At 38.0% G+C, this 27,243-nt stretch overlaps 1 protein-coding gene across 16 annotated transcripts in view; it reads left to right on the top strand.

Moving 5' to 3' along the window:
* Positions 1–27,243, top strand: part of LRCH3 (leucine rich repeats and calponin homology domain containing 3) — a 128,069-nt gene that overhangs the window by 86,146 nt on the left and 14,680 nt on the right. For 8 of the 16 annotated variants that reach the window (XM_053220984.1, XM_053220983.1, XM_053220988.1 and 5 more), the window contains exons 14-20: positions 71–124; positions 4,362–4,433; positions 8,215–8,263; positions 8,765–8,872; positions 10,646–10,764; positions 11,550–11,687; positions 21,509–21,586. In XM_053220984.1, the coding sequence (XP_053076959.1) occupies positions 71–124; positions 4,362–4,433; positions 8,215–8,263; positions 8,765–8,872; positions 10,646–10,764; positions 11,550–11,687; positions 21,509–21,586 (618 nt within the window). The other 8 variants (XM_027061078.2, XM_027061076.2, XM_027061070.2 and 5 more) reach the window with 7 other exon arrangements.

Genomic DNA, 27,243 nt, shown 5'->3' with positions numbered 1-27,243 from the left:
ATTTGTGAAATATGTCACGTGTGTGCATCGTTTGTTTTTGACATTGCTTCCTTTCTCTCTGCCTCTCCAGTGTCCCTTCCCATCCAGAAGGTCTCAGCACACTGATGATAGTGCCTTGTTAGTGGTAAGAGCCTTGCACAAAACGGAGTTATATATTGTTATATCTAGAGTTTGGAGAATAGTAATTACACTTTTCATTCAGAAATTATCTACGTACCATAAAACATGATGAGCGTCATTACTAAATACTTTATAAATAGCTAGAACTGTTTCCCTGCTTTACTGTTCATGACTTACCAGCGTTCCAGTGTTCTGCAGCTATGATTCAAATACCTTTGTTAGTGTTTCCAAAAGTAAAACATTCACACTGCAAACCATATTGGCTTTGGATGTGGGTTGGGAGGAGAGGACACATTACTTTTTTAGACGTCATTTCTAATTCTAGGTGCACTTACTTTATTAATCATTAATTTGGCTCATGAGTCACCTGTGTGTTAAATGGATTTCCTTCCTGCATGACACTAATTACACAACTGTATATTTGCCATCCTATTTTATTGTCTATATTAAGCTACTGAAAATCCCAAACTTTTCAAAAATACTTACGTCTCAAGATTATCCCTCTATGCCCATTTTTTAAACTTTGGGAAACATTAACTCGGAATGTTATCTACTGATCGTTTTTTAACACCAGTTTACTTTTATTGCCTGTTTCTTCAGCAGAAAATGAGTATAACATAAGAGCAGTATTGAAAAATCTTCCTTTTGTCAGCCTTGCAAGAGAATTCTAACATTCACATAATTGCTTTCCCCATCGTGTTTTATCATATTTTTTATAGTAGTATTGAAAACTAGCAGTTCAAAAGTCTGTGGGTAGCAATTCCTGTCTCATGTGCTGGTAAGTGCCGCCCTTGTACATACTCCTGCGTGAACTGCATACTTCAGCAGGAGGTCCTTCTTACCTAAACGTCCATTGTCAAAATTTCTATATGTTCTGCAGTTATCATTTCCTTTGAGATGGATAAAGCACATTTTAACTGGGCAGTCTTACAGGTAAATAAAACCACCACCTTCTGGAGTTTTTGTGGAAATTAATTGATATGAGAAGCAAATGACCTAAATTAATGGAAAAAAATACTGAGAGCCTGTGATGATCCAGACACTTTACCAGAATTATCTCATTTATTCCTCACAGCGATCTTAAAAGTTAAGGTTAAACTGATCACCATCTTACAAATGATTACCGAGGCACAGATATTTTGTCCAGAATGAGATTTGTCCGAGGTCACATAGCTAGTAAGTGCAAGATTGGGTTCAAATCCAGATCTGACTGACTTGAGAACCTACTATTTATTAAGCACCATGGTGTATTGCCTCTCACACTATAATGGAAAGCAATTTAGGAGACTGAAGATGAGATTTAATAATGTATAGGAAGTGACATAAGTCTGAGTGGCCACACTTCTTTGTCGAGGAAAAAGTGGAATTTGGAAAAACAGATCCCCTTGGTGTGAAATTTGAAATGTCTTTCAGCCATTTTCAAAACACATACCCTTGTATTTTACTTATCAATATTCATGTTTGACCTAAATGAGATGGCCTTTAAAAGGACAGTGTCTCACATATTTTTGTATGCCAAATAGTATCCAACACTTTGCAGAAAGAGTTGTATTTTTAAATCATACCTCTGCTTTTCTCAAGACTTCTCTTCAGTAGCTTCATATGGTAGAATAAAGTCCTTCTTAACACAGCCTGCAAGCCCCTGCATACTCTCTCATCTCTGGGCTCAGGGCTCATTCTGCACCAGCATTTTTTCAGCTTTTCAAATACAGCAAGCCTGTTTCTACCTCACAACCTTTTGCACATGCTATTTCCCTCAGCACGGAATGCCTCTCCCTCCCTGTATATACTCCTTGGTTAATTTCTACTCATCTATCAAGTATCTGCTTAAATGTTAGATCTTTAAAAATGACTCTTCTGTAGCCTACAACCCCCAAATCAAATTTGTCTCCACTGTTATTTTTTCTCTTCATAGTTCATTTAGGTGGATGTTTATTGTTTTAGGTCTCTTCCCTATTAGACTACCAGACTCTAAACTTCATGGGCACAGGGATAATCTCTGTTGCATTTACCTATGTATACTCAGTTCCTGTCATCGTACCTGGGATATATTCAGTGCTCAATAAATATTTCCTGAATGAACACATAAATGCTATGCATCTGAAAATGCTCATTAAATTGTTTCATGATGAAAAGGTCTGATGATGTATAGCAAGGTGTAAATGTTGGATTTCATTTAAAGACCTTGAAATACAAGATCTGAAATAAGTATTAGTGATGTTTAATATCCATGACACTAACATTCTCTTAGGGCTGCCCTCCAGGCTTCTGTTGTTTTCATCTACATCCAATCCGCATCTGTATCTCTAGAAACTAGAGAGTATCTAGGCTCATTTCGCATCCTCTTCTTTTCCACTTTTTTTGTCCTCCTTTGCCAAAATAGTTGCTTTTAGCCTTTTTATGTTTGAGATTGACAGTAATTTCTGTACATTTGGTTATAAGGAGGCCCAGGAAAACTGAAGAGGTGACGATATGACTGTTGTCACAATCTTGTTCTTTGGTATATTTCCTTTGATAGATTAGGTTACAATGTTACTTTAAAAAAAATTTTTTTGCCCACCCTCCCCAAAAAGAAACATTGCTATCTATCAACTGTCATTAAAAATTGTTGTATTCGTTTTATTGATCATCTACACACGTTTTTCTAAACACCCACATGTGCTTAATAAGGTCATTTGTTCCATGATTCACATATTTGTGATCCTAGTTTAAATTTTTAAAAGTTATTTAACGTATAAAGATTTCAATATATTTAAGACTGACTGGCATTTTGTTGTTGTAATAGGTCCAGTCTTATCCAGTGCCCTTTGTGATGAAAGTCCTGTCTTCTCTGATTTCCACTCTTTACCAAATTAAAGAATTGTCATGTTTTGGGTTTTATCTGTAATCATAATTCTGTACAATAGATTCTAACACTTACTGTCTCTAATTATACCTTTAATATACTTGACAGATACATCTAATATTTCTAGTTGTATGTAGGTTGGTGAAAGGATAAAGGATTCAAAGAAAAGGAAAATTCCTCTTACACTCATGTAGGTCATTTGGACATAGAGGCAGAAATGAAATGCTGGTTCATCTGCAAGGCATGACACAGAATCCTCATTCCTCTGTTTTTTCACATCAGAGCTGGTATATGGAATTATAATAACTCTAATTTGGATCAGTGTTGAAAAAATAGTGTCTTTACTCATGCCAGTTCTGCTCAGTTAAAATGAGCTCTTTGACTGGATTTGTTTCCCCATAAGAGGAATAGCACAAGTCTTGGTAGTTTCTAAGGCAATTTTGCTCAACAATTTTGATGTTCTTAGTTTTAGTTCTATTTAAAACCACTTTTAATAAATCATGCCTGCCCTTTTTTTGGTTGTCAAACTATCATTTATCAAAATATTTTCCTTTGTAGTTCTTAACTAGCTGAACATTCCACTGTTCCACTGTTGATGTCATGAGGGTGGTGGCCATCAACATTGCAGCCCACAGATTGAGCAGTCCCCAGGATCTCTTTATGGTTCCAGAGAGTTCTCTAGCTAAAGATCAGTGCCACATCCGTCAGGCAGCGTTGACAATCTCATAGAAAATGATGGTTCCACTGTGCTTAACGTTGTTCTGCTTTGTGTCTCTTGGTGGTTCCTTGAGAGCTTTGATAATCAGGGCAGAGGCAGAAGGCACCACTTCAGTATGAGCCTGTCTGTTCTGAATGAATGGTCAGTTTCACTGTAATCCTGAGACCCTTCCAATCACCAGTTGCCTTGGCAATGTCATCACCAACCTTTTTGGAGACAAAGCCAGGGGGCTGATCTTGGGGGCCAGGGCAAATGTGGCACTGACGTCCCCACCAGTGCACCTCAGGTGTATGGCTTTGATGTCGCTGGGGTCAAATTTAGGCAGCATAATGGAGGCAGCTGGTGTTGGATGAACCTGGATTTGAGATGACCAAAGACAGTTGCACCTTGGCCTCCTCCAAGCCGAAAGCCAAAAGCCCTTTCATTTCTTGGTTAATGTGGTATGAAGTATTGAGATAGTTTGAATTATACAGATGGGAAAACCGTTTTATTAAGTTAGGCGTTTTTTTCCCCCTAGTATTCCTTCTGCCCTATCAATATTTTAGTAAACCATTTGAAAGTTTGTCCATGACCTTTCCTTTTCTAATTTCATTGACCGGATCTGCCTGCCTGACTGACATTTTGCTAACATAAATGCTGCCTTTTGTTTGTTTCTTCCCTTTCTCTTTTAAAATTTAGTCGCTGTCAGGGTTGAATCAAGTGGGCTGTGCTGCTACCCTGCCTCATTCTTCTGCCTTCATGCTTCTTAAGGTATCTCTTGTTACCGTAATACACCAGGAACTTGAAATTTTCCAATAGATTGGTCCAACAGCAGTGTGAAATCTAGGATTACATGAAATATACATAAGCTTATAAAACTATTTGAATTTAACATTAATTTTACTTGAAATTTTTGGAAGATTTACCATACTAGAAATACAGAGTCTGCGTTAATTCTTTATATTGAAATTCTGTTTGATATGCTGTTCTGATTTTCCTACCAAAGGTTATTTTTTTTGTCATGAGTTATTTTACTTTGGCTGATAAATAATATAAAGTTAACTCTGTTTTCTAATGTGCATTTAAAATAATTTCAGTCCCAGTCCCCAAAAGTGTCACTGCTAAAACCTTCTTCTAGTAGAGGTCAACAAGCTATGTATGGCCTGTAGGCCACATTTTTTGGAAATAGATTTATTGGCACACAGCCACTACCATTTGTTCATATACTGTCTGTGGCTGCTTTTGAGCTTAATAACAGAGTTGGAATATGGCCTGCAACCCTGTGGTATTTTATTTTTTGAAGGCCTCTAGGAATGGTGATTCCATATTTGTTAATCATATGATATATAAGAAATTATTAATAATCTTCCCTGTTAGAAGGTTCTCCCCTTGTCTGACTTAGATCCACACCCTGTGGCTTACACTTACTTCTCTTCTTTCCAGAGTAGAGATTTTCTAGTTACGTAGCAGTCTTTAAAAAAGAATCTTTATATTTGAAAACTATTATGATGCTGCCTTGTCTTCTCCCTAAATAAACTCTGGTTGTTTTATGTGCCTTTCCCAGTCTGTTAATCCTTTTGAGCTTTCTCAAGTTCTCTGCCTTCCATTTTGGCTCCACAGCCCCCAAGTAGAAATATAGCCCTTATTAGAGCCTACCTGGCGCTGAGCATGAAACAAGGTTTTTCACATCTTATTCTAAGCGTTGGGTTGGCTTTTCTCATTTCAGTATCCATTTTGGTCAGTAGCCACTGTAATTCTCATATGTTTCAGTTATACTCCTAAATGATAATTAATTTCCATATCTTGTATCTTTGAACATTTTTAATTCTCTGATTTACCACAATACTTTGAAATTCTTGCATCATGTTCTTCTAAGTGCTGGCCCCAACGTTGTATCATCTGTAAGCCTGATAAGCCTTCTCTTTAGTCGGTATTGAAGATGCTACACATACCTGGATGACTTTTGAAAAACCTTTATAATTCTCATCTCTGTTAACTCTTTGCTAGCCTTTCTCAGCTAGGTTCCTCATTTGAATGACAACCCAGAAAATTGAGGGATTGTTCTCAAACTTCTCTCAAGGAAGGTATATTACTAGTATAGGAGATATATAGGAGAGAAGTTAATTCATTACACTCAGTGGATACCTTAGGGCATCGGGGCTTATTCTCTCCCAGAATCATAGTTGAAAAGGCCAAATCTGAACGTGCCAACCCTTGTATGGTAAGTTTAACTTTCTGTCAGACCTGCTGTAGTATAAATGATTAGTTTAAAAAGACTTACCCTTATTTTTTGGCATCCTTGTTACTATACAGCTGATATATATTTATATATATTTAGCCATGGGTTTACTTCTTTTGTTGCTTAACCAGGCAAAAAAAAGTTGAGTTCCTGTCAATTTGTTTTTTTGCTCCAGTTCTGCAAGAGTTCTCAAATAGAGTCAGTGGCCTCTGAGTAATTTGAACTAATAATCTTCATACCCTAGAATGCAAGTCACTTAGATTTCTAGTTTCAATAAAAGTACATTTTAAAAATCACCATTTTACAAGTTGCCTCTATTCTGGCTTTGTTTTTCTTTACACACAGCTGTGTAAAGCTGTGTACCTTTTTGATGTTTCTAGAGGTGGAGAAATTTGTTGCCATTCAGTGCAGTTTGCTTCACTTCTTCCTTCTCGTCTAATAGAGTTGTCTGTTAGCTTAATTCTTTTTTGCAATATTAAATTTCTAGCCTAACTCCTATTAGTCTTTTTAAATTAAAAAATGTATATTTTCCCTCTATGTCTAGAATAATCTCTACTGTTTATGTTTTCCTGTTTGTACCATTGACCCTTGACTAGGTCTCTGTTGGGCTAACTAGTTTTCTCCTTTCTGTCTCATATTTCTTGAAAATAAGGATATTCTTTTTTGTTTCCTTGCAAAGATATCGTTTTCGCCTCATTTTCTTGTTCGTTCTTTTTATTAGTTCTTGCCGCTCTTATTATATCTTTTTTTTGTTGCTCTTATTTTAAATTTGTTATTTAAATTTTCATTTCTTTTCAACATCCTAAACTTAGCATATTTGCATCTATAAACTTGATGAACATATCTTTTTTCACTAATGAAGATGTAATACATTGCTTCACTCAACAGCTTGGCTTACTTTATAAATTTTCAGCCAAAGAGTATCAAATCAAGGAACTGTTACCACGAAATTGTCTTCCAGATCAGTCCAAGAATCTTCTCAACAGCATGACTTCTGTGTATGTGTGTATATATGCATGAATGTTAACAAATTCCCTATCATAATTAATTTCTTCTGCCCAGCTCCCAACTAGAAAATATTAAAACCAAAAGGGAGAAAAAAGCATGGGAGCAGATGTATGTACCTCTGTGTTTTAAAATCATTCGGTTAGGGGCACTTGGGTGGCTCAGTCAGTTAAGCGTCTGATTGCGGCTCAGGTCATGATCTCGTAGTTCACGAGTTTGAGCCCCACATCAGGCTCAGTGCTGACAGCTCAGAGCTTGGAGCCTGCTTTGGATTCTGTGTCTCCCTCTCTCTCTGCCCCTCCCCTGTTCTCTCTGTCAAAAGTAAATAGACATTAAAAAATTAAATAAAGTTATAATATGTTTAATATATTGGGCCTAGATGTTGAGGCCTTGAATATTGTTACTCTAACCTTTCTTGATTCTACTCCCCTGCCAAGTCTTCAGTGTCTTTAACCCATCCAACCAACACTTCTTTTTAAATGAGCTTAATTACATTTCTCTTTTTTTAGATAAACTTTATACATGTTAAGCTAGCTCTTCCCCCTTTTTATATAAGTTCTCTTTGGTCAATGAAGTAAAAATATCTTGGACTTAAATGTTAGTCTGGAAATACAGCTATCTATCTTTAAACACTTTGTTTCCTAACAGAAATGAAGAAATCTTCATCATTTTTTTTAATACATTAAATTTTACTCTCCAGAGGTGGAGAAATATACTTTAGAAACTATACCAGAAAATGAAATTATAAAATGAAATTATTCTCCCCTATACATTTCCCAGTAAAATTTTCTGCCTTAGGATGATCATTTTTCATAGTCATAGGAAAGACCTATTATATAATAGAACTATCTTTAGAGAATGCATTATATAAACTTTTCATGTTACAGAAGTAAGTAAAAAGTTTGGCCTTAAAAATAATGTACAAAATCAACCCTTACTCCAAATTCTCATTTCTAGACTTAATTTTATTTTATTTTATTTTTTTTTTCAACGTTTATTTATTTTTGGGACAGAGAGAGACAGAGCATGAACAGGCGAGAGGCAAAGAGAGAGGGAGACACAGAATCGGAAACAGGCTCCAGGCTCTGAGCCATCAGCCCAGAGCCTGATGCGGGGCTCGAACTCACGGACCGCGAGATCGTGACCTGGCTGAAGTCGGACGCTTAACCGACTGCGCCACCCAGGCGCCCCTAGACTTAATTTTAAAAGAGACTTGCATGATTTTTTCTTTTATCCCAAAGTAATCATAAATGTGGAAAGTAGCTCTTCTTGAGTAATAATTATTGATATATCTCCATTTCTCTACAGAACGATGACAGATCTAATACCATATCAAGTTCACCTACAACAGAAACAGGTAATAATAGACACAAAGGTACAATTAACCACATCAAGAGTAATTCTTTACTAGGATTTTCCTGATAAATACCTCTCAGAGAGCTGTGACTTCCATTTCTGAGATGAGAAATCAGACCCACAATTGGGAACTTCCTGCACATTTTCCATTTTTTAATTCAACTGGTTGGTCACCTCTTCAAGCATTTGATATGAACAAATGAACATGAGCTAGCAGGGCTATAGGTTTGCAAGAGAATCTATTCAATATATTAACACTCATTCTGCCTTTATTAACATACCAAAAATAGCATGACAATTAAAACTACAAACAGCCTTCCTGATTTCAAGGTTACTTTTCTGTACTAGATTTTATATTAATAAACAAAATTATCACTTTATATCATTATCATGTTTAATTTGATCTTTATATCATTTATTGAACTTGTGACATGTGTCTGTTGTTATATTTAATTTTTTTCCATCTCCTTTAATCTTATTTTGCTTTTCCATGCTGATGTAGTTCATCATTCCCCTGCATATTCTTTTCCTGCTGCTATTCAGAGAAACCAGGCCCAGCGCCCTGAAAGCTTCCTTTACCGAGCAGCTGTCAGGGCAGAAGCAAATAAAGGTAGGTCATAGTGACTGAGAAGGGGTGTGGGTGCTTTATATAATGACAGTAACTTGTATGCTTTTATTTTATTATTATTTTTTCAATGTTTATTTACTTTTGAGAGAGAGAGAGAGAGACAAATCATGAGCAGCGGAGGAGGGGCAGAGAGAGGGAGACACAATCCAAAGCAGGCTCCAGGCTCTGAGCTGTCGGCATTGAGCCTGATGCAGAGCTTGAACCCATGAACCGTGAGATCATGACCTGAACTGAAGTTGGACGCTTAACCAACTGAACCAACCAGGCACCCCTATGCTTGCTGTATGCTTTTAAACTTCTACCCTGAGACGTCACTTTGGCAAAAGCTTTAAACTTTGATCTCACTAACATTAAAGCAGGAGAATCTTTGGGGTACCTGGGTGGCTCAGTCAGTTAAGCGTCCAACTTTGGCTCACATCATGATGTATCTCACGGTTCATGAGTTTGAGCCCCGCATCGGGCTCTGTGCTGACAGCTCAGAGCCTGGAGCCTGCTTCAGATTCTGTGTCTCCCTCTTTCTCTGCCCTCCCCCTGCTTGTTCTCTGTTTCTCTCTCTCTCTCTCAAAAATAAACATTTAAAAAAAAAAAAAAGCAGGAGAATCTTGTTTCAATTTAACTAGAATTTCTTAGCACTACCCAAAGGAGGTTATAGGTTGGAACAAATAAAACACTCTTTCAGGCTTTAGGGAATGTTCCTTCTCTCTGTAATGAGCCTTTTTCAGATTTTTCTATTGATAAAAGCTATTTTATGTGTTCTTAAAGAAATGAATCAGTAATTCTTTTTTTTTAAATCTACTTTTTAGTTTTTTAGTTAATATACATCTGCCTGGCCTCCAAAGAAGTTACCTGGAAGTAGAAACAAACATTTCAAATAAAAACTAACAACTTTGAGTGTAACTGATAGATGCCCTCACAGATTTAAAATCAAACCAGAGACACACTGCATATAGGATTGTAAACTAGTATGGAAAACTGTTTCCATTATCTAATAATACTGAACACTTGTATGTCCTATCACCAGCAGTTTGCTTTCCGAAATGTGTAAGCATATATACCCCAAGATATTTACAAAAATATTTATAGCAACATTATTTATTCATGATAGCCCAAACAGAGTGTTCATGACTGATACAATGGGTAAATAATTGTGGTGTGTTTGTACAATGGGATACAGTATAAGCAATAAAAATGAACCAATTAATACATACAATATGGATAAATCTTATAGTGTCGATCAAAAGAAGACAAAAGCATGCATACATACATATATTTGGCTTCATTTATAGAAAGTGCAAAACTAGACAAAACTAATCTATGGTATTACAAATCAAGAAGTCCATAGCTAGGACCTGTGTTGTTGGAAGTAACCATTAGGTACTGATGGGTAGGTGTCATGAGAGGGCCTTCTGGGTGTTGGTAATAATTGCATTTATTGAGCTGATTGTGTCTACTTTGTGATAATTTATTGAGTTGTTTATGATTTGCATAATTTTCTGTATGTGTGTTATTTTTCAATGGAAACATTTTTAATCAAAACGAGTTGAGCTAAGTGGGTAATGGACATTTGGTAGTTTTTAACACTGTTCTCCCTATTATTGTGTATATTTGAAACTTTTCATAATAAAAACTTTTTTTAAAGAGTCCATGCAGAAGTGAAAAGTGCTGCACTTGTAAGGAGCCTGTGATCAGGTGGAGCTGAGAATTTTTCCAGCACTAGCAGTCGCCTTTCTGTCTTACATATTCATATTTTTTTAGGTCATGCTTCACCCCTTCTTTCATCTTCTGCACCTCCCACTGACTCTGCAGATCCCATAACAAGACCCAATTCAAGACAGAGAGAAGAAGAGCTGGAATTAATGGATCAACTACGGAAAGTGTGTACACTACCTCTGAATTATACTTTCACATTGTTACTGCTAGAGCGCATAACCCTGCAATCACTTGTTCATTTGACTTAAAATTTTTAATGGAATCAACAAGTGCCCACCGTGTGGTAGATGTAAAAGAGATTCTGCTATTAAGGGCATTCTTTTCATCTGTTTGCTAGGAAAATGAGATGGGTTATTCTATAAAGCTCAATCCCTAGCCCTGCTCATTTAAAAGTTTTTTCTGCCTCATGTACAGAAATCTTGTAAGAGTAGCAATAATTTATATGTATGTACACATATATATATATCACACTTACATATAGTGTTTTATTTTGGAATTGACAGAATCTAGTTCTGTTTTATTTCTAAGCATAAAATTGTAAATGAATTTCTCATGTAATATTTTGCACCACTGTGGCCTGGCCACCATATGTATGTATTAGATCTCCTTGAGTTACTGACTTAGGATGGAAGAATAAAATGGGGATTGTGGTACTTGGGGTGCCTGGGTGGCTTAAATCAGTTAAGCATATGACTTGATTTTTAGCTCAGGTCGTGACCTCACAGTCTTGAGATCAGCCCTGCTTAAGATTCTCTCTCTTCCTCTCTGTCATCTGCCCCTCCCCTGCTCTCAAAAACAAAATAAATAAATAAATAAACAAATAAAATAGGGATTGTGGTACTTATCTGCTTTTTATCTTGATTCTTAATTATAGTATTTCATTGTAACTCCATTATGTCCTGTGTCAGCCACATCAGTTAACGTATTAAACATTTTCCTGTTCTTCTAGCATATTGAGTACCGGTTGAAAGTATCACTGCCTTGTGATCTGGGAGCAGCTCTAACCGATGGTGTTGTTCTTTGCCATTTGGCCAATCATGTGCGGCCTCGATCTGTCCCAAGCATCCATGTCCCCTCACCAGCTGTAGTAAGTATATAATACTAAAAAAAAACCCATTGGCTATTCATGAGACATATATTATGTACAATGGCAGGTATTATGCAGAATGCTAGGGATACAAATATGAACAATCCAGTCCCTGCCTTCCTGGGTCTACTTTCTACTAGCGAAAAAAAGGCATGTAATCAATTATTAATAACTGTGATAAATGTTATAAGAGAGGTATGCAAGAAGTTGCTATAGGAATACTAAAAAGGGACCACTTAACTCTGCCTGGAGAGTTCAGGAAAGCCTGCTTAGAGGAGGTCAAATTTGAACTATTCTTAAAGTATGAGTAGGAATTTGCCAGCATAGGGGCGCCTGGCGGGCTCTGTCTATAGAGCATGTGACTCTTGATCTGGGGATCATGTGTTAAAGCCCCATTGGGCATGGAGATTACTTTTTAAAAAAACAATGACAGAGAAGATTATTTTAAAAAACAAAAAAGGAATTTGCCAGCATAATATGCCTAGATTCAAAAGATAGGGAGGATCATGGTATGTTCAAGGAACTCATAAGTTGTTTAGGATGATGATGCACAAAATTGTAGGTGTAAATGGTGGGAGATGTAGCTGAAGAGGTAAGCCAAGGGCCATGTGACAATGATGTTATGTGCCGTGTCAAAGAGTTAGATGTTTATCTTAGTGTAGACAGTGAAGAAACAAAGAATTGGGGGGGAGAAATATGATTATAATTGCAGTTTAGAATGATGAATCTATTTTGGGAGTGGAATTGACATGATCTAGTGACCAACCATGGGTAGAAAACTAGGATGACTGGCAGGTTTTCTTTTGACTGCTGGTCAGATATAGAAGTCAGAAGTCAGTATCAGGATGACAACCCACAGAAGAAAGAACAAGTTTTTTCCCCTTCAAATTTTCATTATAAAAATTTCAAACTTTCAGGAAAATTGAAATAATAATACAAGGAACATTCTTCTTTTTTTTTTTTTTTTAATGTTTATTCATTTTTGAGAGAGAGAGAGAGAGAGAGAGAGAGGGAGACACAGAATCCAAAGCAGGCTCCAGGCTCTGAGCCGTGAGCACAGACCCCAACATGGGGCTTGAACTCACGAACTACGAGATCATGACCTGAGCCAAAGTCAGACACTAAACCGACTGAGCCACTCAGGTGCCCTACAAGAAACAGTCTTAAAGCATCTACCTAGACCTGACATTTATTTCATTTTGCAGTGTTGCTTTGCCTATATTTGGGTGTATGTGTGTGTGTGTGTATTTGTGTTTTAATTGTACTGTTTAGTTGCAGATATTACGGAGCTTTACTCTCTAAATATTTCAGAGAATTGTCCCAGTCCACCTTGCTCTTCTCTGTAGCCCATAGCCAATGACTGACATAGGAGCTGAGCCCTCCTGCCTCAAGATGGGAGTGAGATGTGATTCACACTCCAGTGCTTCCTGTAGGATCAGGCTGAAACTGAGAAGGGGATGTAGTAAGCCACTAACAGCCAACCCAGACTAGGATGGATGCACAGGCTAGCTGATGTGTCACTGGGTGAAACACCAACAGCATCCATAATCTAGATGCAGATTTCCCCAGTTGTTCCAAAACTATCTTTCATAGCTGTGCTCTCTCCTCTCCCTGTACCCAGCGCGCGCGCACACACCCACACACACACACCCACACACACACACACACAACCAGGATATAATGAAGGTTCCCATTGCATTTAATAGTTATTGTTGTAACACCCTCTTTTGATGATTGTGAATGGATACTGTTCATTTTTTTTAAGTTTATTAATTTTGAGAGAGAGAGAGAGAGAGCACGCACATGCAAGCAGGGGAAGGACACAAAGCCTGTCGTGTGGGTCCATCTCACAAAACCATGAGATCATGACCTGAGCTGAAATCAAGAGTCAAATGCTTAACTGACTAAGCCACCCAGGTGCCCCTGGATACTGTTCATTTGTAACATGCTTAACATTGTCTAACCTTTCAAAAAACTTGACCTCATCTCATTTTCTGGTCATTTGTTATTTAGCAGGCACTTCCTGTTACAAATTCTTTACTCAAATTGCAGTTGTATCTAGGCCACTTTTGGATATTCAACGTGCTACCTCTCCAGATGCAAATCATTTATCTCTCTCAAGGACCTTGTATTCTTCTAATTACAAAAGCTGCTTTGTTACCAAAGTCCCAAGGGTGATAATGTGGCCGTATCCCCTCTAGCACATCCACAGGTAGAATGTTGCATTTGCTTCTAAGGAAAATTGGCAGCCACTTTTTATTTAGTGACCCCTGAAAATAGTCCTTCAGTTTTGTTTAGGAAAGGCAGAGAGGAACAGCACTACCAAAGTCCGCTGTGCTCTCAGAGACTTGAAAGACTTGCTGTTGGTCCTAAAGGTGGTGATTAATAGAATAGGAATTGTGCTGTTTGGCAACACCAGTAAGGAAAGGGTTTATTCATACTTTGCATTCTTCCCAGATTCTGTCAACTGGATTAAAGAAAAAAAAATGTTTTAAGAATAATTTTAAAAAGGACAAATCTGTCACTTTTCATTTCCAGAGGAGATACATACAAAGTAGCAAGCAGCCAATGCAAAAAGGGGAGTTTGAGAATAAGGGTGACTGAGGTTCTTTACCTTGATTACCAGAGCACAGTGCCTCCACGTAAGAATGTAAAATACATACAGAAAAAATAAAACTATTTTACAAATACTTAACTGCCTAAAGAAATGAAACACATGGACCTGCTTTTAGTCAAAGAAATATAGGTATTACATGAGATGAGAGCATTTAAAACTTGCTAGTGAAATCAACAACAAAACTTAACTCCTATGCATTGAGTACATATCAAGTGTGAGAACAGAAGGTAGAGAGGAGTTACAAGCAGTCCAATCTCTTAACATTAATTCCTCTTTAAAAAACCAAAATCAGGGACACCTGCGTGGCTCAGTCAGTTAAGTGTCCAACTCTTGCTTTCGGCTCAGGTCATGATCTCACGGTTGGGTAGGATCGATCCCCAAGTTGGGCTCTAGGCTGACAGCGCGGAGCCTGCTTGAAATTTTCTCTCTCTGTCTCTCTGTCTCTCTGTCTCTCTCTCTGCCCCTCTGCATGTGCTGTCTCTCAAAATAAATAAACGTTTTTTAAAAAATCAAAAGAGGTCGTTTCGGGGCACCTGGGTGGCTCAGTTGGTTATACACCTGACTCTCGATTTTGATTCAGGACATGATCTCACACTTTGTGAGATCAAGCCCCGCATCAGGCTCTGTACTGACAGCCCAGAGTGTGAGATTCTCTCTGTCCCTCTCTCTCTGCCCTTCCCCCACTCACTCTCTCACTTGCTCTCTCAAAATAAATGTTAAAAAAAGGAGAAACATGTAAATGTTAAAACTTCCCAAATTAGAATATTTGGGGGTAAAAAAATGGACTTTGAGCCAACCAGTTAAAGATTGTCCAGTATTTTAATTAAAAGCAAAAAACCCCAACAAAACCAAAAATCCCTACTTTGAAATCGTGATAATGATTTTATGAGTAAATTGGTATTGTGTTAATGGGATTTCTGTTAACGGTACTAGATTTCAGTATAAATATTTACATCTATTTTTCTTTTCTATGGATTACCTTCCTTCATATTAGATTGTCACTTCCCTTATTTTGTTCTTTTGACCACACAGAGAGCTTTGTAACTTACTTTCTTAGAAGTTTTTTGTAAGGAGAATATAAAATTAAAGCCATATACAAATGAAGAACCATAGCAGTTTCTTTATGGTTGCATTAAAACATGGTGATTTATTGTAATTCTTTGAGAACTGCCTAATTACCACTGTGAGTATATAACTTAAAAAACACTTTCTTGAGGGGCGCCTGGGTGGCTCAGTTGGTTAAGCATCCGACTTCAGCTCAGGTCATGATCTCACAGTTCACGAGTTCAAGCCCCGCGTCGGGCTCTGTGCTGACAGCTTGGAGCCTGGAGCCTGCTTCGGATTCTGTGTCTTTCTCTCTCTCTGCCTTTCCCCCACTCATGCTCTATCTGTCTCTCTCTCTCTCTCTCTCTCTCTCTCTCAAAAATAAATAAAGATTTTTTTAAAAATTAAAAAACAACAACACTTTCATGATACATTCTAAGAACCATAATTTCTTTCACCCAATTCAAAAAAATGACCCTTATTGTAAGGAGAGGTCTCATGTCCAAGCATTTCAGACTAGATGGGGCACATTCAGGGTGGTAAAACTGCTGTTTGGTTGTTTAATAGGCATAGGTGTTACGAGTACAGTTAACATTCTTAGAAGTGCACTAGTAAATCATATCAAATATCATGACAAATATTGTAATATGACAACTCACTGAAGGAACCATATCACCAAGGTAGATAACCTATAAAAATTGTGAATCATTTCAAATTTCAGAATAGTGAAATTGTTTATTTCTTACTCCTTTAGGTATAGGTTATGCTCTTGTTGAAATCTTCTTCTGCAAAACCTACATAAGATTTCTATTCAGATCAGGTTGTTCATTAAAGAATTAGAACAGGCTATGCACGGCTATTTAAAACCATATGTTATGTCATCCAAACTTCTGGAGAAGCTTTTGGGAATAGCAGGTTCTCCGAGATTTGACTTAAGGCAAAATCATGAGTCCTTCTGCACTCCAGAGTGATAGGGAGTCTAGCCGATGGGTCCTTTTGACTAGCTATTCTGTTGGACACATACAGGCAGGGATTTGTAGCCTGGGATCAAGCACTTTTAGGGCTCCATGAACTCCCCAATTTGCATGCATGTGTATTCTTCTCAAGAAAAGATTCACAACTTTCATCAGACCATAAGGAGTTTGATTGTAGTTATGAAATACTGGTCTACATCCCTGGAAATGAGATATATGCTAAAGGAAGAAATGGCTAGGGAGAGAGCTGATTGATTGTTCCTCATTCTTCTTCACCTTCATCAGTCAGATCTCTACTGTCTACAGGGGAAATCTCAAAGGAAGTCTCTATTCTGCTTCCCACCCCCAGCTGCTCCCCCTCTCCCCACAAACAGAGACATCTTTTATGTCTTAAGGTGCTAGTAGTCTTCATGGAGGTAATGTTGAGTTAGTCTCCATGATCACTATTCTGACTGACCTTTTCTTTTTCTTTTTTCTGAGATGGTGGTGATTCCTGAACCAGTTTTAACTTAGTGACATGACCTCCATTTTTTAGTCTTTCTTTTGCATAGAAACCAAGTTGTTTTTCTACCTACACTGTCAGACCTATTTCACTCTCCCCTCCATAGATGTTGGCATCTGAATGGTAGAGTTTCAGAAGTGTAGGGGCCCTTCTTTTGTGCCCTGTGTGCACATCCCCAGCCTTCTCTCCCAGACTCAGATCAAGATCCTGATTTGCTTAGCTAAGGTCTGTTGGTAACAGGAGAAGCTAATTACATTGTTTCTACTTCCATTTTTACAGGCAGACAGGGAAGCTGGTATAGGGAGAGAGAATTTCTAGCCAATGAAAAATTCTCCTAAGTGAAAAGCAGTTGTCTTGTGTTTTCTTAATTTGCCCAACTTCCCTTAAAGTTAAGCCCTTGTCATGATAGCTTTCACCACAGTAACTTTTTCTTTATGCATCAGTTCACCTTACCTCCCTCTTTAGCCAGGAGTTGAGAAGACCACAGCATCACTTGTGCAGGGAGTACCTTGCTCTTTCACATGTAAAAAGTAGAAGAGAATGAAGGAGCCCAGCCCCAGTTTGAATTAGCCAATTTGAACCCCCATGCTGTTTTCCTCCTTATGTTAAGTAGGTCCTGATTCTACTGTTTCACTCTTTTAAAAAAAAACAAAAACAAAAAAACCACTTTTTAAAAAAATTTTCTTTTAATATTCATTTATTTTTGAGAGAGACAGAGTAAAAGTGGGGGAGGCACAGAGAGAAAAAGAGAGAGACACACAGAATCTGAAACAGGCTCCAGGCTCTGAGCTGTCAGCACAGAGCCTGACGTGGGGCTCAAACTCATGAGCCGTGAGATCATGACCTGAGCTGAAGTCTGACACTTAACTGACTGAGCCACCCAGACACTGCCAAAAAAACAGACTTTTTTACTTCAATGATAGAAGAACTTGGCATAGGAAAGAATGGGTACTCTCCTGGAAACCTAGTGCCTATCCTCTTTCTGGACCTTTTTGAAAGTTTTTCAATTTGAAATTTAAAAATTATTATTGGGGTGCCTGGCTAGCTCAGGTTGGTGGAGCTTATGACTTTTTTTTTTTTTTTTTTTACATCCAAGCTAGTTAGCATATAGTGCAACAATGATTTCAGGACTAGATTCCTTAATGCTCCTTACCCAGTTAGCCCATCCCCCCTCCCACAACCCCTCCCATAACCCTCTGTTCTCCATAAGAGTCTCTTATGTTTTGTCCCCCTCCCTGATTTTATATTATCTTTGCTTCCCTTATGTTCATCCGTTTTGTATCTTAAAGTCCTCATATGAGTTAAGTCATGTGATATTTGTCTTTCTCTAATTTCACTTAGCATAATACCCTCCAGTTCCATCCACGTAGTTGCAAATGGCAAGATTTCATTCTTTTTGATTGCCAAGTAATACTCCGTTGTGTGTGTGTGTGTGTGTGTGTGTGTGTGTGTGTGTGTGTGTGTGTATACCACATCTTCTTTATCCATTCATCCATTGATGGACATTTGGGCTCTTTCCATACTTTGGCTATTGTTGATAGAGCTGCTATAAACATTGGGTGTATGTGTCCCTTCGAAACAGCATGCCTGTATCCCTTGGATAAATACCTACTAGTGCAATTGCTAGGTTATAGGGTAGTTCTATTTTTAATTTTTTGAGGAACCTCCATACTGTTTTCCAGAGTGGCTGCATCAGTTTGCGTTCCCACCAGCAGTGCAAAAGAGATCCTCTTTCTCCACATCCTCGCCAACATCTGTTGTTGCCTGAGTTGTTAATGTTAGCCATTCTGACAGGTGTGAGGTGGTATCTCATTGTGGTTTTGATTTGTGTTTCCCTGATGATGAGTGATGTTGAGCATTTTTTCATGTGTCAGTTGGCCATCTGGATGTCTTCTTTGGAGAAGTGTCTCTCCATGTCTTTTGCCCATGTCTTCACTGGATTATTTGTTTTTTGGGCGTTGAGTTTGATAAGTTCTTTATAGATTTTGGATACTAATCCTTTACTTGATATGTCGTTTGCAACTATCTTTTCCCATTCTGTCGGTCGCCTTTTAGTTTTGCTGATTGTTTCCTTCACTGTTTGGAAGCTTTTTATTTTGTTGAGGTCCCAATAGTTCATTTTTGCTTTTGTTTCCCTTGCCTCTGGAGACGTGTTGAGTAAGAAGTTGCTGCGGCCAAGGTCAGAGAGGTTTTTGCCTGCTTTCTCCTGTCTTACATTTAGGTCTTTCATCCATTTTGAGTTTCTTTTTGTGTACGGTGTAAGAAAGTGGTCCAGGTTCATTTTTCTACATGTTGCTGTCCAGTTTTCCCAATAAGCGTTTGCTGAAGAGACTGTCTTTATTCCATTGGATATTCTTTCCTGCTTTGTCAAAGATTAGTTGGCCATACGTTTGTGGGTCCATTTCTGGGTTCTCTATTCTGTTCCATTGATCTGTGTGTCTGTTTTTATGCCAGTACCATACTGTCTTGGTGATTACAGCTTTGTAATACAGCTTGAAGTCTGAGCCTATGACTCTTGATCTCGGGGTTGTGAATTCAGACCCCATGTTGGGTCTACATAGAGATTACTTAAAAAAATAAAATATTTAAAATATTTTTTTAGTTATTATTTTCCTTTCATCCCACCTTTTTATTATTTTTTAATTTTTTTTTTAATTTTAACATTATTATTTTTTTAATGTTTATTTATTTTTGAGACAGAGAGAGACAGAGCATGAACGAGGGAGGGTCAGAGAGAGAGGGAGACACAGAATCCGAAGCAGGATCCAGGCTCTGAGCTGTCAGCACGGAGCCCGATGCGGGGCTCGAACTCACGGACTGTGAGATCATGACCTGAGCCGAAGTCGGCCGCTTAACCGACTGAGTCACCCAGGAGCCCCAACGTTATTTAGTATTGAGAGACAGAGCATCAGCAGGGGAGGGGCAGAGAGAGGAAGACACAGAATCCGAAGCAGGCTCCAGGCTCTGAGCTGTCAGCACAGAGCCTGACGTGGGGCTTGAACTCACCAACTGCAAGACCATGACCTGACCCGAAGTCAGACGCCTAACCAACGGAGCCACCCGGGGTCCCCTCCCACCTTTTTATTTTTTATAATAAAGTCAATCCTAGCCCCTGCTGCCTCTTGCAGGTTTAGATTATAATAGTTGCTTCAAACACTATCATGTATTTATCACATTTCACCTCTTTTCATGATGGAGTATCATATTCCATCTTTGAAGAAAGTCCAGGTATTCACAAATGAAACCATTGTTTTCTAGAGATGGTCAAGGCTTCCATCTGCTAACCTGTGTGAAAACTGTAAGGCAGAGTTTGTGCAGACATTTGGCTTCCATGCCTGATGCTTAAACGTATTGAAAACCAGTCCGTGAATTTGAACACTTGAGTTTGTTAATCATTCTGGGAAATGGAATTCATATTTCTTTCTTACGTTATAACCCATAGGTGAAAAACTTTTTCACAACTTTAGGTCATGTGATACAACTCTGTTTTTAGTAAGAGATCTGTTCAGAAAAACAAACTTACTAATTAGAAATTAGGGAAATCTCCTATGGGAAATGTTCATCCTTCAGAAAACAGGTTCTTTAGTCCAATCTTTTAAAATAGAAATGTTTGGGGACGCTGGGTGGCTCAGTCGGTTAAGCATCTGACTCGATTTCGGCTCAGGTCACAATCTCACAGTTCTGGAGTTCAAGCCCCTTATCGGGCTTTGCACTGGTGGTGCTGAGCCTGCTTGGGATTCTCTCTCTCTCTCTCTCTCTCTCTCTCTCTCTCTCTCTCTCAAGATTCTGTCTGTCTGCCCCTCCCCTGCTTGTGCTTTCTAAATAAATAAAATTTTAAAAAAATAATAAAGTAAAATATAAATGTTTAAAAACTTTTCATATTACCATTGAGTAGAGACATGATGCATCTGTAACATATGTCTGAGCAAAAGCTATTGGTTTTCTAAAATTATCTTCTTCTAGGGGCACCTGGGTGGCTCAGTCGGTTAAGTGTCCTGGGCTCAAGTCATGATCTCACAGCTCGTGGGTTCAAGACCTGTGTCAGGCTCTGAGCTTCAGCACAGAGCCTGGAGCCTGCTTCAGATTCTGTGTCTCCCTCTCTGCCCCTTCTCCCCCGTTCGTACTCGTTCTCTTGCTCTCTCTCTCTCCCAAAAATAAACATTAAAAAAAATTTTTTTTTAGAAAATTATCTTCTTTTAATAAAGGCTGCAAGAAAATGAACCAAAGTGTTGACTGTGATTGTACTTGAATGATGAGGTTGTGGGTAATTTCCTTCCTATTCCTACATATTTTCTTTACTGTATATTGTTTTAAAATGGCAAAAAAATTAAACAACTATCCCCCCTAAAATTTCTCTGTATTTAGCACTTGCCTTACAAAAATCAAAGTAAAATGTCTAAAGTACAGAGTGGCAACCTGTGGTCCAAGGCCAGCACCTATTTTTGTAAATGAAGTTTTACTGGAACACCTTTTTGCGTATATATTGTTTGCAGTTGCTTTCAAGCTCTTAGCAGATCATATGGCCATAAAGACTAACAGATTTATTATCTAATCCTTTAAGGAAAAGTTTGCTAACCCTATGGTCTAGAGTGCTGAATTGACGAAGGAATTGTGAGAAGAGTATTTTTAAAATAAGAAATATTTTAAAACGTTGGTAATAACACCACATTTCCTTTCTTTGTAGCCTAAATTAACAATGGCAAAATGCAGGCGGAATGTGGAGAATTTCCTAGAAGCTTGCAGAAAAATTGGTGTACCTCAGGTAATAAGTTTAAAATTTTTTATATTGCCTAAATGACGCTGCCATCTCCCCATCTCAGACTTCAGTATTATTTTTCTAAAATTTTTCAGAAGTGTAAGTATCTAAAATCTTAGAGGACTAACTCTGAACCACATTGATGACTACTAACATGACTTCGTGTTACTAGAGTCAGTCAGTATACTTCTTAGCAATTTTCCTTAATTATTTCCAAGGACTGAGCAAAAAAATAATACACATAGAAATTTAAATTTATTGTAACAAGTAATTCATGCTAAATAATCAAAATCGTTACTCTGTTTTCCTAAACGTTCCTACTTGCTGTTGGACTTGTATACATCTTCATCCACAAGAGTCTCTGCTTCACAGTGAGTGCATCTCAGACTGAGAATGCTCCAGTTGGTTTCAGGTTTTTGAACACTTACTTTAATACTTTCTAAAAATGTTTATTTTGAAATAATTTTAGACTTAGAAAAACGTTACAAAAAAGCACAGAGAGTTACTGTGTGTACTTTACGTGTACTGTTAACATCTATATAAACATAGTGTGTCATCCAAACTAACAAACACAGGGACAGTGCTGTTAGCTAAATGACAGACTTGATTCAGATTTCACTGATTTTTCCACTAAGCTCTAATACTTTTGAATGTAGCACACAAGAGGCTATTTCTAGGGATTTGTCCTGCTCTTAAGATTTATTGTCTTCAGGTTCCTCAGTTACAGTTTCCTTGCCCTTTAATAAATAGTACAAATAGTTAAGCTCTGTAGATTAATTAAGAGACATGAACTTCATACATTTGTTATTTAGTTACGCTTTTAAAACAATTGTGTTAAACCAACTAAGCATGGTACTCTTAAAAACTACTATATTTAATGACATGAGACATAGATACATTTAAAGAAATAACAACTTGGTACTATTTGATTTTTTTTTTTTCATTAACCATAATCCTTAGTGTTCCTGTCATCATATCTGGTATCCAACCTTCAAGAAGAAAAACATGACTTTTTTCTATCACTTTCTTAATAAGCTGTCAGAACCCCAGGATTAGCCCCTGACTCAACTCCAGTGTTTCTCTTGAACTTAAGCCCTTTGTCCTAACAGTTTTCATCACAGTGACTCTCTCTTTACCCGGCCCCCATTCCTCTCTCTTAGTTACCTTGAGTTGAGGCGGTCACAGCACCACTTGTCCAGTGGGCGGCCTTCTCCCTCAGCTCTTGTACGTGTTGCAGAGTGGAAGAGAAAGAGTCCAGCGCCGTAGAGCATTAGCTGGAGTCAGTTCCCATGATTGTTTTTCCCCTTTGATTAAGTAGATTGTAATTCTACTAGTTATTTTTCACTGTTTTCTTTTGTGGCTTTTTTTTTTCAAACCCGAGTTACAAAAAACCTAAGTTTACATTTTTGGTAGTTAGCAAGAACCTGTTTTTGTTCCTGTGGACAAATGAAAGCAGATTTTTCATTTTTATATCATATTGTTTTCTAGACTCATCATCTCTTTTAGAACAAACCATTTTTAAACATAGTAAGAGAGCATCAATAAGGTTTCTAAGCAAATAGTGTGCATTTTCTCCATATTAATAAGCAGGTCCTAATATTCTAATACTAGTGTGTATACATACAGTAACGGTCAGTGCTTTCTTCTGTCTGTTGAAGATGTTCTACCTAATCATCACATTACACAAGCATGCCCAGGACCTGCCCCAATGCCATAGCACATGTCTTAGAACAAAAGAATGTGGTGTGGGTTAGTGCAGGGAATGGGAACCCGAGAGAGGATAAGAGTAACTGAAAAGAGGCACCGCATACCCAGAGAGAAGAGCACTGGAAACATCCCCAAACAGCAAGACAGGTTCGAGACTTGGCCTATATCAGACCTATTAAAAGTACTGTTTAGCACTTTTACAGTCATTGTACCTGTCCTCTGGGCTTTAGAGAACCACCCTGTGTCTCAGATTTCAAGTCATACGCTCAGATTCTTTCAGAATGTACCTGCCAACAGTCAGCAAAATATAGTCTGCCTTAAAGTGTACATTTAATTCAGCATTTGCCAACCAATGGGTAACAGTATTTATTGTGGGCCAGCCTGTCCCTGTTCCTGCTGTGCTGTTTGAAGGCAGGAGACAGAAAAAATACAAATTTAAAAGACTAGGTATTTTTCCAGGGTGGTTAGACTGAGGTTCTTGACACATCCTTCCTCCCTCTCAGTCTTCCCACCCGAAAGAGGAAGTGGACAATCCCGGAGGCCACCTCTTCCTCTCTGCTTCTGCCTTCCACCCCAGTGTCGACCACCATCACTACCACCACTACCACTCTGAGATGGGTTCCTGTTACAATGCTGCTTCTGTTAAAAAATTAGTCATTTGCTTAAAACAGAGTGAAGGAAAATGAATAAATACAGAAACTCATAGGTTCAAACTAACCTCAGGTCCCTCTGCCCCAGGAGGAAAGAAGAAACCTGTACCTCTTCCTCTTCCTTTGTCCTCCCCTATGTCTGGGCATTCTGATCTTTACCTAAATACCCCCACTTCTGTTTGACTTGTAATGTCACTTTTGAAAATGTATAACATAAAACTTAATATTGCAAATATTTGTCAGATTTTATGTCCAGAGAATATGTATAAAGGTGAACAATTTCCCTTCTCAATATAACTTTTGAAGTGTTGATGAGTTGTGAATGAAACTCTAAAGAATAAGGTGACTCTTGAAAACCTCTGATAAGGCTGGGCATGTGGGTATTCTCTTTATTATTATACTTTTATTAAGTATGTTACATTCAGAAAACTATAATGGGTGATAAAAATGTCTATTTGAGTCCAGTATCTTATGTCCTAGAATTACTATATGTTATGTGTTAAAGAATATTTTCCTGTTCTCCAGTCCAATTGTGTTTTTATTTACTTAATTTCTTCACCTATGAGCTGGAGGGGCTTTCTCTGAACACTTACCTCTCCTCAGCCCACATGCAGGTTTGGTCCTGCTTTCTGGCCCATTCTTTTTTTGTTAATAGGGAAAAATGAGTCTGGATAGAGGTTGCCTGGCATAGACCTCACTCACCATTTGTAGGCCTCACATCACCCAGTTCTGTTCAGTTTCCTGAGTGTTCGTACTGGTCACCAACAAGCCAGTTTTATTCTGCTGTTTAGTAGTGAAAGCAAGCTCAGCACAAAGAGGGGTGTTTGTGGTTTTGTTTTTTAGCATTTTATTTTCATTCTTCAAAATAAAAAATATTACTAGGATGTGTTTCTGTGAGTATGACTGAGATGATCATATTGAATTCTATACTGAAATCTGTATTTCTGAACCACTGACTTTGTTTTTCTGTTTTCCTTTCCTGCTCACACTTTGGACAGGACAATCTTTGTTCCCCTTCTGACATCCTTCAGCTAAACCTCAGCGTTAAAAGAACTGTTGAAACACTACTTTCTCTTGGGGCACATTCAGAAGAATCCAGTTTTGTCTCTCTGTCTATCCAGCTTTTGGGTTTTGTGGCATTTTATTGTACTTTAATGTTAACTCTCTGTCTGCTTTATTACGGGATCTTCCCCCTCTAGCTGAAAGATTGCACTCCAGTGATTTTCCACCTCATTCCTGTGTTTGGTAAAGGAGGTTTGTTTCTTGTTACCAAGTATTTACATACGTGCTTTTTTTTTTTTTTTTTTCTGGCTATCAAACAGCCAACCAGTAAAGGAGATAAATCCTGTCCCCATATGTCCAGATGAACAGTCCATCACATTAGTAAGCATTGATGATTGCTGACAGAGCAAAACACCAGCGTTTTTTCTCCTGGTGATTTGTCCATTCTCCTGGCCTGTGTCCTTTTTCCTCTTATCACAAGTGCTGAGGTGCCTCTGATACAATCCTGCACCTGCTCTTAGAATAAGACTTAGGATATAATATGACGTAATAAAATTCCCAAGTGGCCATTTTTCCAACGTCTTCAACAACTGCTCATAAAGAAAATAGTTGCACCCTCTCCAGTTGAGGAGGCAGCTGGTCACTAAGATCTCTGCATTGAGCTGTGCCCGAAAATTCTGCGGTATCCTGTATTGTGAGGCACAGGTCCACGTAACCATTTGCTGTCTGCACATCTGGAAGCACTGACCATTTAGTCTTAGTAATTTTAATTTGATCAGAACGTGCAGTCCAAAAATCAGGTAGGTTCCTTAGATCGCTATTCTGAGCCCAGTGTGTACATTTAAAATAGTCCACAACAAGCAGATGGTCTGGAGCTGACCTTTCAGGAGTAGGCACCTGTCCAGATTTACTGTGTTTGTTATCAATGAACTAGCTTCACCTCTAGAACCCTATTTATAATTTAAATAGAAATTTATGTAATTTACAGTATACTTGAATCATCTTAATAGGTGAACTTGTACTGAATTAGGCTGTTCAGGAGGTTGTATCTGACCAGTAAGAACAGGTAAAGTATCAGGCAGCGGTCTCTGCTCTGTACCCAAGGCAGTGAGTTTTATCGTCTTCAGGATGTCCTAAATATGTAAGCTGCTGGCCTTAATGCTTGAAACTACTTCATGATTGCATTCAGATTCTAGTTCTCATAAATAGGGTTTCTGAACATTCAGGAATCTACTGAACTCAAATATGAAGGGGAATTGCAGGAAACATAACATAACACCTTGTTGTAGAAGTCAGCCTGAGGGTGTGATTGCTTTGGTTTTCTTACATATTAAATGGGACAGTTCTTTAACACATTAAAAAACTGTTTACTATTAATGCTGAAATATTGACCTGACCACTGTGTTGAAAACCAGTTTTATATAGTAGTGGTCTATTTCTTTGTTCTATTTTTAAGATGTCTCGGAGTCAAAGACCATTCGGTTTTGTGGAGTTTTGTCCCTTTAGAAGATAAAACACGTGGTCTTGTAGGGGGGTAGTTGTACATTCTCTTCAGAGCACACAGCGTTCCCTCCAAGCTGGCTGGCAGGTAAATGCGCATCTGGAAAGCATAAGCCTCTGAGGGAATGTCTAAACCGCAGGCAGCAGTGTGGGGCACTATGGAGAAGGGATCAGGGAATTGGCCTCAGAGAAACTATGCTTCCCCAAGAGCAAAACACCCTGCAGGTTCATTTTAGAATAGTTCATCTGTATTGGCAGTGGTCCTCAAAGTATTTATACAGAGTTGGTAGTTTTATAAGGTCAAAAGATTGCAATTACCTTGTTTTATCAGGATAAGTATTAAAGTTTTAAGCGCAAGTACCAATAACTGTTCAAAATAAATGTTATATTTTTTATCGCAACTTATTTTGTAAAACTTCCTAATACAGTAAGTGCCATTGAAAAGTCCAGTTATCTTTTTAAATAAATATGTGTAGTCTCCTTTTTAGTGGGACCAGAATTCTACTTTTTGTCCTTTGTGAGAGCAGTGTCTGTTTTTCTGAATATTTAATCTTAAAAGAAACACCAATGATAGGTGTTATCCTTAAACCCTGCCTTTTTCTCTCTCAAGAAAGGCTTAACCAAACGTTAATGAGGCAAACACAGTAGAAGTTTTTAACTTCCTTAAGCAAACATATAAACACTTCTCAAATATATGGTGATCGAGGTATTCCTGACTAAACTCACATCATAGATCTCCAGCATAATTTAATCCATTAAATACCAAGATATGAAATACTTCCATTTCTTCTATAACACAGCTGG

The sequence above is a fragment of the Acinonyx jubatus genome, chromosome C2, assembly GCF_027475565.1.
Source record: "Acinonyx jubatus isolate Ajub_Pintada_27869175 chromosome C2, VMU_Ajub_asm_v1.0, whole genome shotgun sequence".
Lineage (NCBI taxonomy): Eukaryota > Metazoa > Chordata > Mammalia > Carnivora > Felidae > Acinonyx > Acinonyx jubatus.
The sequence above is the reverse complement of the archived record's forward strand: the minus strand, read 5'-3'. Positions and strand labels throughout refer to the sequence as shown.